Below are 16,430 nucleotides of genomic sequence, written 5' to 3'. Positions count from 1 at the left end.
CTCCTCGCCTTACCAACGCCACCCAGACGTCTTGCCCAGCTCCAGTCCAGCTGCCTCCAGCCCAGCCGCTCCAGTCCAGCTGCCTCCAGAACCGCCGGCTCCTGTCCAGCTGCCTCCAGCCCCACCGGCTCCCATCCAGCTCCCTCCAGCCCTGCCGGCTCCTGTCCATTTGCCTCCAACCCCGCCGGTTCCTGTCCACCTGCCTCCAGCTCTGCCGATTCCAGTCCAGTTGCCTCTCATCCAGCTGGCTCCCCACAGACCTCCTGCCTTGTCTCTCCTGCTGGATTGTCCCTGGGTCATCTCTCCCACTCCTCCCTGGTGTGCCTCTCCACCACTCGGGACGGACCCTTCGGCTACACTCTGGTTCCCTGCCGGGGCCCCTGACCTGCTGAACCCACCCTGGACCTTCCCTCCTGATCCACCCTGGTCTGACCCTCCTATCCCTCCCCTTGCTCCTCCTCCTCTCCACCCCTCCTCCCCCCACGGGACTATTTTGGGAGCATCTGGGGTAATGTCATGACTGTCTGAGACCACCAGATAGCTGTAGATCGCTAGTGAACTCTGGTGGCAAACTACAGTTGATCTAAGACTACAAGTCCATACATTCTCTTGTGCACACACCCGGATCCCACTTACACTGATTGCATCACAGCTGTCTCCGTTCCTGTTTTGATTTCATGGACTAGTTATTCACACTGCTTCGTCGTTCGTCTTCCTAGTCTAGTAAGTCTTGTTAAAGTTGGTTTGTTGTTCCTGAGCTTTGTTCTTTGTATCTGCCATAGTTCCTTGTTTTTTTTTTTTGTTTTTTTTTTGTTTGTTACTTTGTTACTTTGATTTTTGGATTTCTAGTTTTTCTGTTTACTGCACAATTTCATTAAAAAACTGCACTTGAATCTAACACCTTTTGTCTTCGTCCCTTAACAAATCGTGACAAGTCTCTGGTGAAGTCGCAAAAACAAAAGCTTCAAAAAAAAAAAAAAAAGTACCTACTGGGATGTATTTGGCACTCTCCAGAAATGTATATAGCAACAAGTTTTCGGAATGAGCCTGGGTTAACAGTTTCCATATTTATAATTTATTTTTAGATATTTGGTCTATGGTCTAAGACAGGCATGTCCAGACCAGTCCTGGAGGGCTGGTGTCGTGCAAAGTTTAGTTCAAACCCCAATCACACACACCTGGACTAGCTAATCATGCTTTTACTATCCATTCTAGAAACATCCTTTTTTGTTTAAGCAAGTTGGAGCTAAAATCTGCAGGATACGGGCCCTCCAGGATTGACTTTGGACACCCCTGGTCTAAGGTCTATGGTTCTGCATACAATTAATTTATCTTGCTGGAGTTTATGGTGGTTTCACTTCAGAATGCATCAATGCCATTCTGTAGGTTTATTGGAGAAACTTGTAAATATTTGTAGCAAATCTAATAATTGATGGATACATATTCGTTATATAAATACACTAAATTGCACATGATCAGCATTTATTTGAGAGAGCACAAGAAAATCTGTGCTTGAGCAGAATATATTTGAGGGTGTGCAAGAAGTCTTGTGCACTAACAGAGAAAATTGGCATGTAAGCAAAGAGATTTGCATGCTCCTATTACATTAATGTGATCTCGACTTGTAATACTGTGCTCACAATATTTGTCATTGAAATAACGCTAAAGGTAGTTGGAAGATCTGTGTAAAATGCCTGTCACCACAGCTGGAAAAAAAAATCATACAGGAAACACTGCTACCCATACCACCAAATCAGTTCCTAACCCTATCCATATTTCACCTCAACAACACCTCAAGTGTTCTGCAATACATTATGAACAAAGTATGTGCATTGTATTTATTTAGGCCAGCTAAAATAAAGTGAGATAACCTGTTGTATTTTAAAACCTTATGAAAAGTATAAACTTATACTATAGCTATATCTAGATATCTAGAAAATCAATATCTTGATTTTCGCCATATCATATACAAATTTCAAACCTGACATCATCTTTGGCAGTGGCAGATCTACTATAAGAACTTTTAAACGCAGGGGCCAATGTGGGGCCACAGTTTACAGATGCTATTTACATCTACAAATAGCAGAGATATCAGAAAATCATAACTTTACTTGCAGCGTTTCTGTAAGAAAAAAAATAATTGTGTCAACAAATATGGGAGACTGGGGAGTGCTGTAACATGGGGTTAGTTACATTTTTAGCACGCAAAACTAAATATTGTCATTATTTACTCAGTCTTCACTTGTTCCAAACATGTTTGACTTTCTTCTGTTGGAAAAAAAAAAATAAAAAATTTTAAAGCAAGCTGGAAACCTGTGTCAAAAGACTTCCATATTATTTGTTTTTGCAACTAAGTCGATGGTTACAGGTCTTCAGCTTTCTTTAAAATCTCTTCTTTTGTTTATAACAGAACAAAGAAACTTGATTAAATTGAAATAACGTTTTATTTTGGGTGAACTATCCCTTTAATTAGTTAGTTTACTTGTACTTTAATAAGGTTTTTGCATAAACAGAATAGTGTGGATATTAGTTTGACAAATTAAAATAACTTTATCTCTTTATTCTGGCATAATCTCTGACTGTGAAGAGCATGCTCAAGTGTGTTCAGTCCTAACCTGATGCACAGCAATCATGTGGTAAATGTCATGCATGATGCAGCAATTTAAAAATGCAAATCTTTTTAGACGGCATGTTTGTCATAGAGATTAGATATCAGGTCACTATGATGTCAGTCATTTTGACAGATTTGCCATTACGATTGTTTTGTAACTTTTTATAGTGATAAAATAGTACAATAATAATAATAATGACAGCACAGAACCCGTCTTTGCTTTCACTACCGATTTTGCCATGAAGCGCACCTTTATCGTTTAGATAACAGCTTAAAATGGTGATTTAAAAAAAACGAAATTATGACAGCTATGAGCGGAATCGCTAAAAATAAACCTTATAGCTCCAATCAACGAATGACATATTTAGTTTATGACTAAATGACATGACTATCTGATATACCATATGACTATCAATTTTGGTCTGTTCTAAAACATTCCACTTTAAAAGCGAACGAGAAAAATAGCTGAAGTAGCAGGTATCACCAGTGTTCAACATGAATTAAAGTGCATCTTTATGTCCGAGCTTTGATAAAAATCAGCAATGACTTAGAGGGGAGGGACACTTTGTCTTTCCTCAAAGTATTTTAATATGTGAATGCCACCAATCAAAAAGCTTATAAGTCCTGTAGTTTATTAAAAATTTTGTCATTCTGATTCGGTTTGCAGCAACACACTTGTGTTGACTGAAAGGTTGTCAACATAATAAAAATGCAAACAGGCAGACAAACAGACAGATTTTTGCCTTCTTTAGAGTGGAGATTAAAATATGTTCAGTCCCCTCTTTCAGAAGCTTTGAATATTCAGTATTGCTTACTACCGAAGCTTTAAAGCTCAAAAAAGGGTCTTTGGCCCTCAAAAAACAATTCATAAATGTATTTAAAAATCATAATATCACCAGATGATTAATTAATTCATCAAAAAAAAGTCTAGCCCTAGATCTATCTATCCTTGTTATGCTCATATCAGCAATATTTTCTTGAAAGTCTGAGTTGAATCAGCTCTTGAAGACAGAAGTTGATGAAAATGTCTTCATAACATTGACTCAGACATAAAGCCGCAGACTTCGAGCAGTTTTGGAGCAGAGGTCTTTAAGAGCGGAGGCCTAGACCTCAGCCAACACATGAAGACAATTCAAGATAAATGGAGCATGCTATTTTCACAGTACATGAAAGGCTGCCCAAGGACACTGCTCTGAAAGAAAGAACACAGCTCGCCAGTAAAAGCGGAAAAAGAAGAAACTTCAAAGTAGCACCAAAACGCATTTTGATTTAGGATAATTCATTTGATGAAATGCTTTGTGGCTCTTGGAATTGGTGCAGTTACCACTCTGAGTGCTTAAAGTGTATCGCGCCGCAACACAGAACTACACACTGTTTGAGAATAACACCATATATTAGCCTTAATGATAATGTAACGTAATGGTCCATAATGCAGATAAAGGGCAGAGAACGTAAATTACAGTTAGAATTGGGTTAAGTCTAAATTTAAACTATGTAAAATTGGGCATGCATTAACAGATGAGACAAAGAATCGAAACAGCTGTGAACTGAGCTCTTCTGAAGAATACACTGAAAAAGTGTTTGACATAACAGCACACACACACAAAAAAGTGGTGAACAAGCATTGATTACTCATGTTTCGGTCATTTTAGTTGATAGAAAGTGTGCAAGTTTTAAATATTGTTGCTTTATTTTAGTCAATAAAAAAATAAGTAAAAGATAAAGAATGAATTTATGCAAATTTTTGCTAATGTAATTTATGCCAAATTAGATTAGAGGATGAATTAATAGGTTCATAAAATAGGCTTAAAGAAATATGGTGTCTTAATTAAAGAAATACAAGTTGCATAAATTAAGCACATATTCAAAAGATATACAAATGCTTCTGAACGTGTTTGTATCAAACAAAATGTATGAAAACTGTACACAGATTGCACTATTATGTTTTTCTTTTCTTTTCTTTTTCACACTTTACTCTTCATTCTTTTTCACTTTATAACCTATTTTAAAACATTTAAATCCCTTTTATTATTTTTTTATTTTTTTTTATACTTGTCTCTTTTATTCCTGTTTATGTGAAGCACTATGAATTGCCACTGTGTATGAAATGTGCTATATAAATAAACTTGCCTTGCCTTACATATATATATATATATATATATATATATATATATATATATATATATATATATATATATATATATATATATATATATATATATATATATATATACATATATAGTGGTTGCCTTTAAGTTTTAGGCTGACTTAACTTACTTAATCGCATGGGTCCATTGAAATTGTAATACTTATAACTGACTTACAACAATTTGCGTAGCTTATATTAAATTAAATGCAACGCAGTGGCGTAGTGGGTAGCACGTTTGCCTCACAGCAAGAAGGTCGCTGGTTTGATCCTCGGCTCAGTTGGCATTTCTGTGTGTGTGAGTTTGCATGTTCTCCCTGAGTTTGCGTGGGTTTACTCCAGGTGCTCCGGTTTCCCCCACAGTCCAAAGACATGTGGTACAGGTGAATTGGGTAGGCTAAATTGTCCGTAGTGTGTGTGTGTGTGTGTGTGTGTGTGTGTGTGTGTGTGTGTGTGTGTGTGTGTGTGTGTGTGTGTGTGTGTGTGGATGTTTCCCAGAAATGGGTTGCGGCTGGAAGGGCATCTGCTGCGTAAAAACTTGCCTGATAAGTTGGCGGTTTATTCCGCTGATTAATAAAAGGACTAAGCTGACAAGAAAATGAATGAATGAATGAATAAATATTAAATTGAATAAAATTAAAACATGATGATCTTAGTTTAATAAGTTATAATTAAATAAAAACATATGTTGTCATGACTTAAAATAAAGCACATTTTTAAATTCATAAAAAAATAATAATAATTCCAATGTTAATAAACCATGAAGTGAATGAATTAATGAAAAAAGCAGGGAGATAAGAAATCATTCATATATATATGATGGCCAATTAAGCTTACCCAATTCACCTATAGCACATGTCTTTGGACTTGTGGGGGAAATCGGAACACCCAGAAGAAAACCACGCAAACAAACAGCCAAGGCTCGAAACAGCAACCTTCTTGCTGTTAAGGGATTTTGCTAATCACTGCGCCACCGTGATGCAGTTTTATGTTCATAGTAAGTATATTAAATGAAAGTTTCTACACTTTAAAACACAAAAAGTTAAGTAAACTCAAATCATTTGAGGAAACCATTTCAGGCAATAAACCATTTAAGTTCAAAAACTAATTTTAATGAGTACTGTGAACTTTATCCATTTGAGTAAATAAAGCAATTTGTGCACAGTAAAACCCAATGAATGAAGAGTACTCAAACCAACTGAGTACTGTAAAACGCATTAAGTTAAGGAAACTCAAACTGTTTGAGGAAACTGATTACTACAAACCATTTGAGTAAAAAAAAATCTAATCTACATGAGTACTGTGAATGCAATGTAAAAACTTCCACTATGGGGGATTTCGTTGGGCCAGTGAAATGCCATGTGCAGCATCCTTTTCTTGCTGAAGAGCCTTTCACGGCTAACAGCTAAGGGACAATCATTGTGCCAGGGGGACATAGCATTTCCGTTCTCCCCCTCAGGGAATGAGGGTTACATCTGTAACTGGAGCATTCCCCTTCAGAAGGGGAACTTCAATGCTATGTGGAAACTTACACTATGGGGAATCTATTGAAAGGGCCACAATGATTAAACCTTACTTTGCCCCTGATCAGAGGTTATGCCAAGTCAAGAGCGTGAGCGCACCTGCATCACCAGAGGCGCAGTCTTCCAATGTGTTCCCTGGCCCTTACTTATCCCACTTCTAAAGAAGTTTTACAGATTTAGATTTTTTTAGGAATCGTAAAATGCATCTTGTTAAACTCTAGGAATTTTAAATATGACAGTACATTGGGAAAGCGTGCAGTCCCAATAGGATAGGGCTGCGGAGGCCCCCTGCTCCCCAAGTGTGGAGACCTGGTGGCGAGAAGACATATGGACTAGCCCTGAGGAGGGAGAGTACTCAAATGAAAAAAAGATAGCTAGCAGGGGGAAAGACACGTGCCCGCCTAGAAGGGGGACTACATCATGGCTGAGTGAGCATATGGGATTTCACAAAGCAGGCACCTATACCCAGAACGCGAGCTGACCAGTGGGCATGGCAACAACGTAATGGGCAATTACCTTACTTCTTTGCTGAGTCAGATGCTGGGGGCCTCGGAAGAACTCTGCAGGGTTTGCCAAGTGGGGAACTCAACTGACAGCGAGAAAGCACATGTATCTCTATATTAGAGAGAAAGGGGCAGCAAGCGTGTTACAACATCTTAACCAAATTTTTCCTCAATCACCAAGCTTTCCTAACACCCTTGAGGAAAGCGGCTCCACTCACAGGTTATAAAATCTTGCAAATGTGTTATGTGTTGCCCAGCCTGCAGCTTTACAGATGTCTGCAAGAGAGGCGCCCTGTGCACACGTCCAAGAGGATGCGACGCTCTGAGTGGAATGCGCTCACTCCTGAGTGACACGGCTTGCCCTGGCTCTGGTAAGCAAGGGAGATGGCATCCACTATACAATGGGCCAACATCTGTTTAGATACAGCACTTCCCTTCTGCCGACCACAATAACAGACAAAAAGCTGCTCAGAAGATCTAAAGCTCTGAGTGGGGTCCACATAAATTTGCAAGCGGCTTGAGTGCATCTTTCGACAGGAGGACAGCAGTCTCCTCTTGTAAGAAAGCAGCAGACACAAGGCTGGAGAAATACATGCCCGTGAAGTTGGGAGGCCATTTCGCGAATTGAATTGCATAGCCGAGTCTGTTCGTGCAAAATGAGCCACAGCAATGGTGGCGACAGAGAGCAAGTTCCCTCTTCTCCAGATGGCCAGTCTCAGGGACGCTTCGTGATTCATTTACCAAACTTTGTGGTGCCCTGGGGCGGGGAGCGCTGGTTGCCCGTGGCCTGCTCTGCGATGTCGCTTGGCCGGAGGTGCAGGCAGGGGCGGCAGAGCAGCTCTCGCTGGCAGACGCCCTTGGCGAGGAGCAGTGGATGTGGATGGTTCGGTGGTGGGGAGTGGTCTTACGTTCTCGCCCATAGATGACTCTGCTCATCGCATCTGTATTTAATCAACTCATTACCTTTAACACTGAGTTCAAAACTCTTTTCAAATGAGTAGAATTAACTTTCAGTAAATTATGAGTTAACACTCATTTCATTTGATAAAGTTGACTGTTTGCTTTTACAGTGTATGCATGGTGGATGACTTTATGATCTATTTTGCGTCAAAAAACTGCACCTACTATGCATTTCTCACGAACATGTTTTAACATACTAATAACCTAGCACCACAGATGTATAAAGTACTAAAGAAGAGACCCAGACTTAAGTAAAAGTACAAGTGCTCTATTAAAAAAAGTGACTTGGGTAGTAGTTAAAGTGCTCTTTAAGGCACATACTTAAGCAGAAGTACTAAAGTAATCAACATTTTATGTACTTAAGTATTGCAAGTAGTTTATTTCAAAATTTACTACTCAAGTACTGAAAGTAAAAGTACAAGTACTGTGTAATGTAGTTATTAAGAAAGCAGACAAAAGACATCTTATTGTTTTGTTTATTTTATATATCATATATCTTTTTTTGGGACACGTGATTAAGCAAAACGTGCTTTCATGCTTGAACCACAAATCTGACAGAATAAAACAGCATTAACACACACCTTGTAAAGTTGTGTGTCACAAAAACACTCCGTAATCCACTCATAACGCTATTGATACCCATTTCGGATCAGAAATTACCGGTTGTAAATGCTATAAACGGAAGTTTTAAGCATTCTACCGGAAGACACTGGTCACTATGGTGCCCTTCATGTAGCTGTAGCAGCCAAGAAAAAGGTCTATAATTGTAAAGAGTAGGGGTGTGAATCTACACTGGTCTACTGGTTTGGTTCGGTTATGATTATCTTGCCATCAATGTGGTTCAATTCGATATCTCGGTGCATTGACAGTGCTTTCCATAGATAATTAGATTTTTTCTTCACAACACAATTTTTTTAATCTATAACTCTATTTACATTTATATATTATTTGTGATACAATTTTGTTCTTTAACACAGCAGTGAGATATATGAACTGTACCCTTAATTTGACCTGCTCAAAGAAAACATTTTCTGAATGTATCACACAAAACTCCAACACATGCACAGAAGACAGCATGAGCATTAATAGCAATTCAAGAGTTCACACTTAGATACTGTTTGACAACTTGTTAACAAGTTAGCAGGTTTGGCATGCTTTCCCGGGAGAGAACCCTGAGCTCGGAGATAGTTGAGCCCAGGGCTCCCGCCAGGTCCATAGAGCATGTGAGGGGAGTACGAGTTGTATCCCCTCTGCAAAAGAGGAAAGGAGGAAAAGGGGTGGATGGGGGGTTTCGAAGATAAGGGAGTAGTTCTTAGCTGGGTTACTTATAGTGAGTTTGGATCAATCTGATTGGCTAGCTAATGAATGTAGATAAGTGTCCAGCTGCAGTCAATCATATCACGTCGAAATTAGTTTGTGTAACTTCATTTAAACTAATGTAAATATTATCCCGCTTGCTTTTTGAGCTCTGACAGGTGAAGTGTCTATGATTGGTTATTGTCTTCACCTGCTCAACAGAAAGAACTGCAATCGGCTTTAGAAATAAAAAGCGCTGTTCACAGATGGCGGGACGAACAGCCGCGGTTACAGTCTCTATGTGCAAAATACGCGGTTATCACAGGTAATCTGTAATAGACACAGTGGAGAAAACTCGTACCACAGGGACGCTCATGTCTGGATCCAGAAGTATTGCTTTAACAGCCAAGAGGAGAGGAAAAGTTACCTCAAAAACAGGCCAGCTGGTTAAATGTCTGAAGGGAGAGAGAGAGGTAAAGATGGAGTTTTACAGCATTCATATAGCATTAATAGTGAAATAGCATTAATCTGAAGTTTCTAAACTAACTGAGTGTATCAAAGACATCAAAGACTGGATGACTAACAATTTTCTTCTCTTAAACTCCAACAAAACATAATTATTACTTATTGGGCCTAAATCTTGCACACAGCAGATCTCGCAACTCAATTTACAATTAGAGGGATACAAAGTTAGTTTTAGCTCTACTATAAAAGATCTGGGTGTCATATTAGACAGCAATCTAACTTTTGAAAATCATATATCCCATTTCACAAAAACTGCCTTCTTTCATCTGAGAAATATCGCTAAATTACAAAATATGCTATCCATCTCAGATGCAGAAAAGCTAGTCCATGCTTTTATGACTTCGAGACTGGATTACTGTAATGCTCTATTTGCTGGCTGTCCAGCATCCTCTATTAACAAACTTCAATTAGTACAAAATGCAGCAGCCAGAGTTCTGACCAGGTCTAGAAAATATGATCATATCACCCCAATTTTATCCTCCTTACACTGGCTGCCTGTTAAGTTTCGTATTGAATTTAAAATATTACTTCTCACCTATAAAGCTCTAAATAATCTAGCTCCTGTTTATCTAACCAACCTTCTGTCTCGCTACAAACCAACTCGCTCTTTAAGATCTCAAAATTCAGGGCTTCTGGTAGTACCTAGAATAGCAAAATCAAGTAAAGGAGGTCGAGCCTTCTTTTCATGGCTCCTACACTCTGGAATAGCCTTCCTGATAACGTCCGAGGCTCAGACACACTCTCCCAGTTCAAAACTAGATTAAAGACCTATCTGTTTAGTAAAGCATACACACAATGCATCACCTAGTGGGTTCCACACAGGCTTCTGCATCTTGCTTATATACACTATGAACAGCAGCTACGCTAATTACTTTCTTTATTCTCTATTTTCACCTGGGGATACTCATCCCGAGGTCCTCAGATTATGCGGAGTCACTGATTGGATCCAAGACCAGCGACGTGATGATCCCAAGGATTCCATATCCGGGACCAGGCCATATCCTGAGCTGCTGCTGCGCTGATGGTCGTGGGGAGTGGAGAACATGAGTCTGATTCCAGCGACGCTCCAGGGACAGACGAGTCTTCGCTGAGGCCATCTTCCAGCCTAAACCACGGCGAATGAAGCTCTGCACAAGACTTTTGGCCAGCGGAGAAATTAAAATGGTCTTGCCCAACTGAGTCTGGTTCCCTCAAGGTTTTTTTTTTCTTCACTCCCATCAGGTGAAGTTTTTTTTCCCTCTCCGCTGTCGTCACTGCCTCGCATGGTTCAGGATTGGTAGAGCTACGCATCGATGAATTTGCTCTTCAGTGTTTGAACTCTCAGTAATGATTAAATCACACTGAACTGAGCTAAACCTAACTGAACTGAACTTAAACACTAAAACCTGAACCACACTGTTCCAGTTACTATGACCATTTATGTGAAGCTGCTTTGACACAAGCTACATTGTAAAAGCGCTATACAAATAAAGCTGAATTGAATTGAATTGAAATAGCGGCTCGTGTGCTGTGCTGCCTTCATTGTAGTAAGAGCGTTATTTACTCGCCCTCGCCTCCTTCGCCAAAGTATTGTGACATTGCATAGGAGATAAATGACCTCAGTACGTACAGTAATAACCGGTTATGATCTACAGTATTACTGAACCGACATCAATAATTTTGACCCCCCTACTACGAGTAACGATGCAGCATATAAAAAATATATTGGAGTAAAAGTATTAAACTCATCGAAAATATATACTGAAATAAAAGTAGAAGTAGAATAAAAACAATACTCCAGTAAAGTACAGATACAACCTTTTTGTACTTAAGTACAGTAATGAAGTAGTTCTACTTACTATACATCTCTGCCAAGCAAAAACCCTAAAAAATAACATACTTTCTCTATAACCTCCAGCACATTTGTTAATCCTGATCCTCTATTACTGATGCCAAGTCTATTAAACTTAGTTGTGTCTGACATTTATATTATCAGACCAACCAAAGCAGTAAATATCAAATTTACTTAGCTTTTATCAAGTAAAAAATTAGGTCTATATAATATATAATGTCTGCATATATTCAGTCACACTGCAGCAGCTCAACCTTGAACTCATTGTAATGACACCGGCTGGTAATGAGACCACAGAGCCTTGATGACGCTACACAACTAACCAGAGGGAGAGCTAATGTGTCAACCACACACGCTACACTGAGACCAGACCCAATGACCACTGTTACGCTGCGCTAAAACATGCTCAACTGATACCACACTCAATACAAGCTTCATGAGCCATGTATGTCTCTGTGAAGAATATGCTGTTATATTTGGTGAGGAGTGGGGGAGAGCAGGAGGAGATTTAGAGTTTAATGATTGGAAATAAAGCATACAAATTTTTCTTTTTGTTAAATGAATGCTTGCATTCAAAAATATATCATCAATGTAACAAAATAAAAGTATATTGCAGCTTTATTTATATACAGTTGAATTCAGAATTATTAGCCCCCCTGAATCGTTAGCTCCCTTGTTTATTTTTGTTCCCCAATTTCTGTTTAACAAAGATTTTTTCAAAACATTTCTAAAATAAAAAAGTTTTAATACACTTTTTTTTTTAATAAACTTATTTCTAATAACTAATTTATTTTATCTGCGCCATAATGACATTACAGAACAATTTTCAAGACACTAGTAGACACTATAGCTTAAAGTAGAGCTTAAAGTAGAAATATAGCTTAAAAGGGCTTAATTTTGACCATAAAATGTTTTATTTATTTATTTTTTTTAACTAAAAGCTGATTTTATTCTAGCCGAAATAAAACATAAGACTTTCTCCAGAAGAAAAAAATATTATCATACATACTGTGAAAATTTCCTTGCTCTGTTAAACATCACTTGGGAAATATTGAAAATAGAAAAATATAAATTCAAAGCACTTCTCAGTCAATATCAGTAAAGAATTATAGGTAATTTTTTTAACTGTGATTTATAACCAATAATATATAGAACATTATTTTTTTTGATAACATTTAAAAAAAAAACTCTATTTAAGGATCTTAGTGCAATAGTAAACAAACTATTTTAGGTTTTAGTAATTTGTCTGCAAAATTATTTAATTTAGCATTTTGCATAACTGTACTCGAAGACTGTGAAAAATATATATAGAATATTATGTTTAGTCAGAGTTTTGCTAATCATTATTTTTTTGTATGGCCTCAGCACGTTTTTTACTTTGATTTGATTTGATTTATTTATTTTCGAACAAAACTATCATACATAAAATATCATTAACAAAAGAAATACATTTCTTTATACTTTTAAGAAAATTATTCTGTTTATCAAGGCAACACTTATTAAATGTATTTATTTATTTATTTATTTATTTATTTATTTATTTATTATTATATGTAGTTTAAAATAAAATGATTACTCCAATTTTATTGCTTTTATTGCTTTCACCATTAATAATAATATTAATAATAATAATAATGTTATTATTAATAATATTTATTATTATTATTATTATTATTATTATTATTATTATTATTATTATTATTATTATTATTATTATGAGGGATTTCTGAAGGATCATGTGACTAAAAACTGGAGTAATTAAGCTGAAAATATATCTTTAAAATCACTGTAATAAATTATTAAATAAAACTTTTGACCTGTATATAATAACTATATAAACTATATATAAAACTTTCAATGTGTGTTAAACAAAGTCACAAAATTTTAGTTTGCCCATTTAAATCCGATAAATAACAATAATAAATCTTAGCATTAAAAGTATATTAATCTACAGATAATTTGCAGAAGTCTTGTTTATTAAAAATGTATATGCTGTGTCATGTTCTGCTATTTAAAAAATGAGAAAGCAAGTACTATACTACAAGAAAATAAGATACAGTAAGTATTTAAAAAACCTGATATGACAATGATTTCCCCTCAAGGAATAGTGAATTAGACATTATCACACAGAAGCTGGAGCATTATTAAAGCAGTTCCCTAATAAGCCGAATCTAATTAAAGTATTCAAGTTACAACATCATAATTGATTTACTTACAGTATTGAGGCAGTAGATTGGTTATCTTCATGCATCAGTAGTTTTAGACTAATTTACATTTATTTATTTTTTTACTACAAATGTAAATATGCTAACATTCTCATATTGATTTAAATGTATCTGTCTTTTTTAAATGAAGTGCACCTTTTTTTTTTTACTTATCTAAAGCTTTAAAAAAAGACTGATATTTCTCCACAGTAATTTAAGCATTAAACAGAACTGCCCATCATATAATTGTAATCCCAGCTACTGACAAACACTGCTTACCATAAGATGATAAAACAGAAGCACATATACTGCAGGTTTACCATCCAGCCTTCTATTTATTTGTACAGTATTTAATACTGAATGCAATGTGCCCTCTAGAGGAAGTTCCTTCAAATACTACAGCATACGCTGCAGCTCTGACTGCCTCTAAACAGAGTATTTGTGTTTTTTGTCATTTGTCCAAATCAAATATTTAACAACTGAAAACAAAATCGGAAGAAACAAACTCATGAGGCCCAAATTTGAAATCCATCCACACGAATCCATCATTATTTTGCCTTCCCTTCAACACTTGAACCAGAAAAAACTATTTGCTTTCAGACTATTTTCAAAATTGACCTCATCGGTTTTGCTCGAATGACCTGCCATTAACCTCACAGACTCTATATCGTGAACGTAAAACTGTTAATCTAACCCACTTGCCTTTTCCAACCAAAAGTTTTCTTCAATTAATCTGACGTCGGGAATCAGTTAAACCAGCATTCTTCATCTGTAAGAGGATCACTTCTTTAGGAGGATATACAGGCAGAGTCAGACGCGAACACGGTACCATCAGAGAGAAAAGCGTCTGCCCTGCTTGGCAGGAGCGCATTCTTAATTTCTTCATGCTCCATCTGTTGAAATGATAAAGTGCAGCCATAATGGAACACAACAAGATTAGATTAATTGGGTTTGTCCATTATACTGCAGGCCCTTCCACAGATGATCGCAATTTTCTCGGTTAGAGCCATTATTGTGAGATCTGTTTAGCGGCTGATGCAATTAAAATGGGCTTAATGTAAATTTAACAATACAAATAACACTTTCCCTCCATGTACGTTTGAGTGGGCGGCCTGAACAAAAGTCCAAAAGCGGAACAGATAAATAGCGCCTCAGCCCATATTTAACTTCAAACAAAGCAGAGCTCGATTTGATTAGTCTGAACTCAGTGATCAATAACTGTGTTATTGATGTGATCAGCGGCCATGTTTTCATGTTCTCAGGGATGTTCTGAGATCCAATTGCAGAGTGTTAGATGACTGATCTAGTGTGTTTAAATCACTGGTGGGCCTCAGAGTGTGCATGTGCTGTTAGCGTGTGTTGATATACAGACACGTCAAAGCCAAAAACACTGCCGAGAGGGAGCGGCGAAATGCCAAATGGAGAGCGGGATAACAAACTGCTGAATTTTCTTTCATGTCTTTTTCCCTCGTCCTTGTCAATCTGAAATGCCTCCTATTGGCAGTTTCCTGCTGATGTATCAGGTCTCTTCTATGGGAGGAAGTTAAACTGACAGAAGGAGGTCCCTGTGTATCACCCCAATGCTCTGACCACTACTTAAACAGCCGACCGGCCGACTGAATGCTTTTGGTCTCAGCATGTCTATAACTTTTGATTTATACAAAACTGTAAAAATATAACAGCATTATAGCTATTTATTTTAGATGTTTTTTCTTCAATGGAAAGCCTTAGTACTGGCAATACCCTCATAACATGCATTTTTCATTTTATAATTTGGGGATCTTAAGCGACATCTGTTTTTTGTGACTTTGTTAGCATTCGCTGCACAAAGTCCTGAGTTACTGTGGCTAAACAAAGCAATTACCATAACCAATCAGACAACACAGCCAGTGTTTTGAATTAGCGTCCTATATCATATTTCTGAACCTATGAAATAACATGCACCTTTGCGTACACAAAAGAGAGGAAATAAACGTCATTAGTAATTACTTTATCATATCAGCACTTCTTGTACTTTGTCTCTATCATTGTATTTCATTAAACATGACATTTATCAAATCAGAATTTCCAATAAAGCAAAACAAGGATGTGAATTCACTTTGTCAACAAGATTTGAGCTACAGAGATAGACAGCAAAAAATAACAGCATGCAATAAGTTTAAGCAACCAAACTGCACTGTAAAAAAAAAAAAAAAAATGTAATCAAAATTTTATGTTTTTATCCCTGCTACTAGAAAAAATAACATTAAATTACAGACATTTATCTTAAAATAAAGAACGTTAAATTACAGAAATTTTCTTATATTTAAATTTCCGGTAAATTACTGTAATGTACCACATGTTATTTTACAATAATGTTTTGTAATTTAACAGCCATTATTTTATGTTTTGTTTTTTCGGCACCCCACAGCTGCCGAAAAACAAAAGTAAAATAACACTTTTTTATTTTATTTTTTTTTTTTTTTAACAGTGTGCCTACATATTGAACTCGATGACTGAGAATATACACTCTGAAATGTGGACAAACCCAAATACATCTGTATTTGCAATCTGTTAATCAAATTATACATTTACCAGTTGTTGTTTTTTATTCCATGGAATTATAAATATGTACATACATTTTTTACAACATATATAATTAAAGTATGCTATACATATCCATATCAGATTTCTTTATGGAAACCCGACCATTGCGTTAAAAAGTTATTTAAAACTCAACCCTTGTTTGTCCATATATATTTTTTATTTTTAAAGGTAATATATGAACTAGTAAGAACTGTGGATCATAAACAGCAGTAGTCGATTTTTAAGGTGGATCAAATCCTTCCATA

General features: G+C 36.8%; 1 protein-coding gene across 17 annotated transcripts in view; it reads right to left on the bottom strand.

Annotated features, from left to right (window-relative positions):
* eya1 (EYA transcriptional coactivator and phosphatase 1) overlaps positions 1–16,430 on the bottom strand; it is a 269,107-nt gene that overhangs the window by 181,213 nt on the left and 71,464 nt on the right. For 2 of the 17 annotated variants that reach the window (XM_073939994.1, XM_073939998.1), the window contains exon 4: positions 9,401–9,494. The exons of the other annotated variants lie outside the window; for them this stretch is intronic. In XM_073939994.1, coding sequence (XP_073796095.1) covers positions 9,401–9,415 — 15 coding nt within the window. In that variant the 5' untranslated portion in view covers positions 9,416–9,494. The remainder of the gene's footprint in view (positions 1–9,400; positions 9,495–16,430) is intronic. 17 annotated transcript variants of the gene reach the window in all.

This window comes from Danio rerio, chromosome 24 (assembly GCF_049306965.1).
Source record: "Danio rerio strain Tuebingen ecotype United States chromosome 24, GRCz12tu, whole genome shotgun sequence".
NCBI classification, from domain to species: Eukaryota; Metazoa; Chordata; class Actinopteri; order Cypriniformes; family Danionidae; genus Danio; species Danio rerio.
The sequence above is the reverse complement of the archived record's forward strand: the minus strand, read 5'-3'. Positions and strand labels throughout refer to the sequence as shown.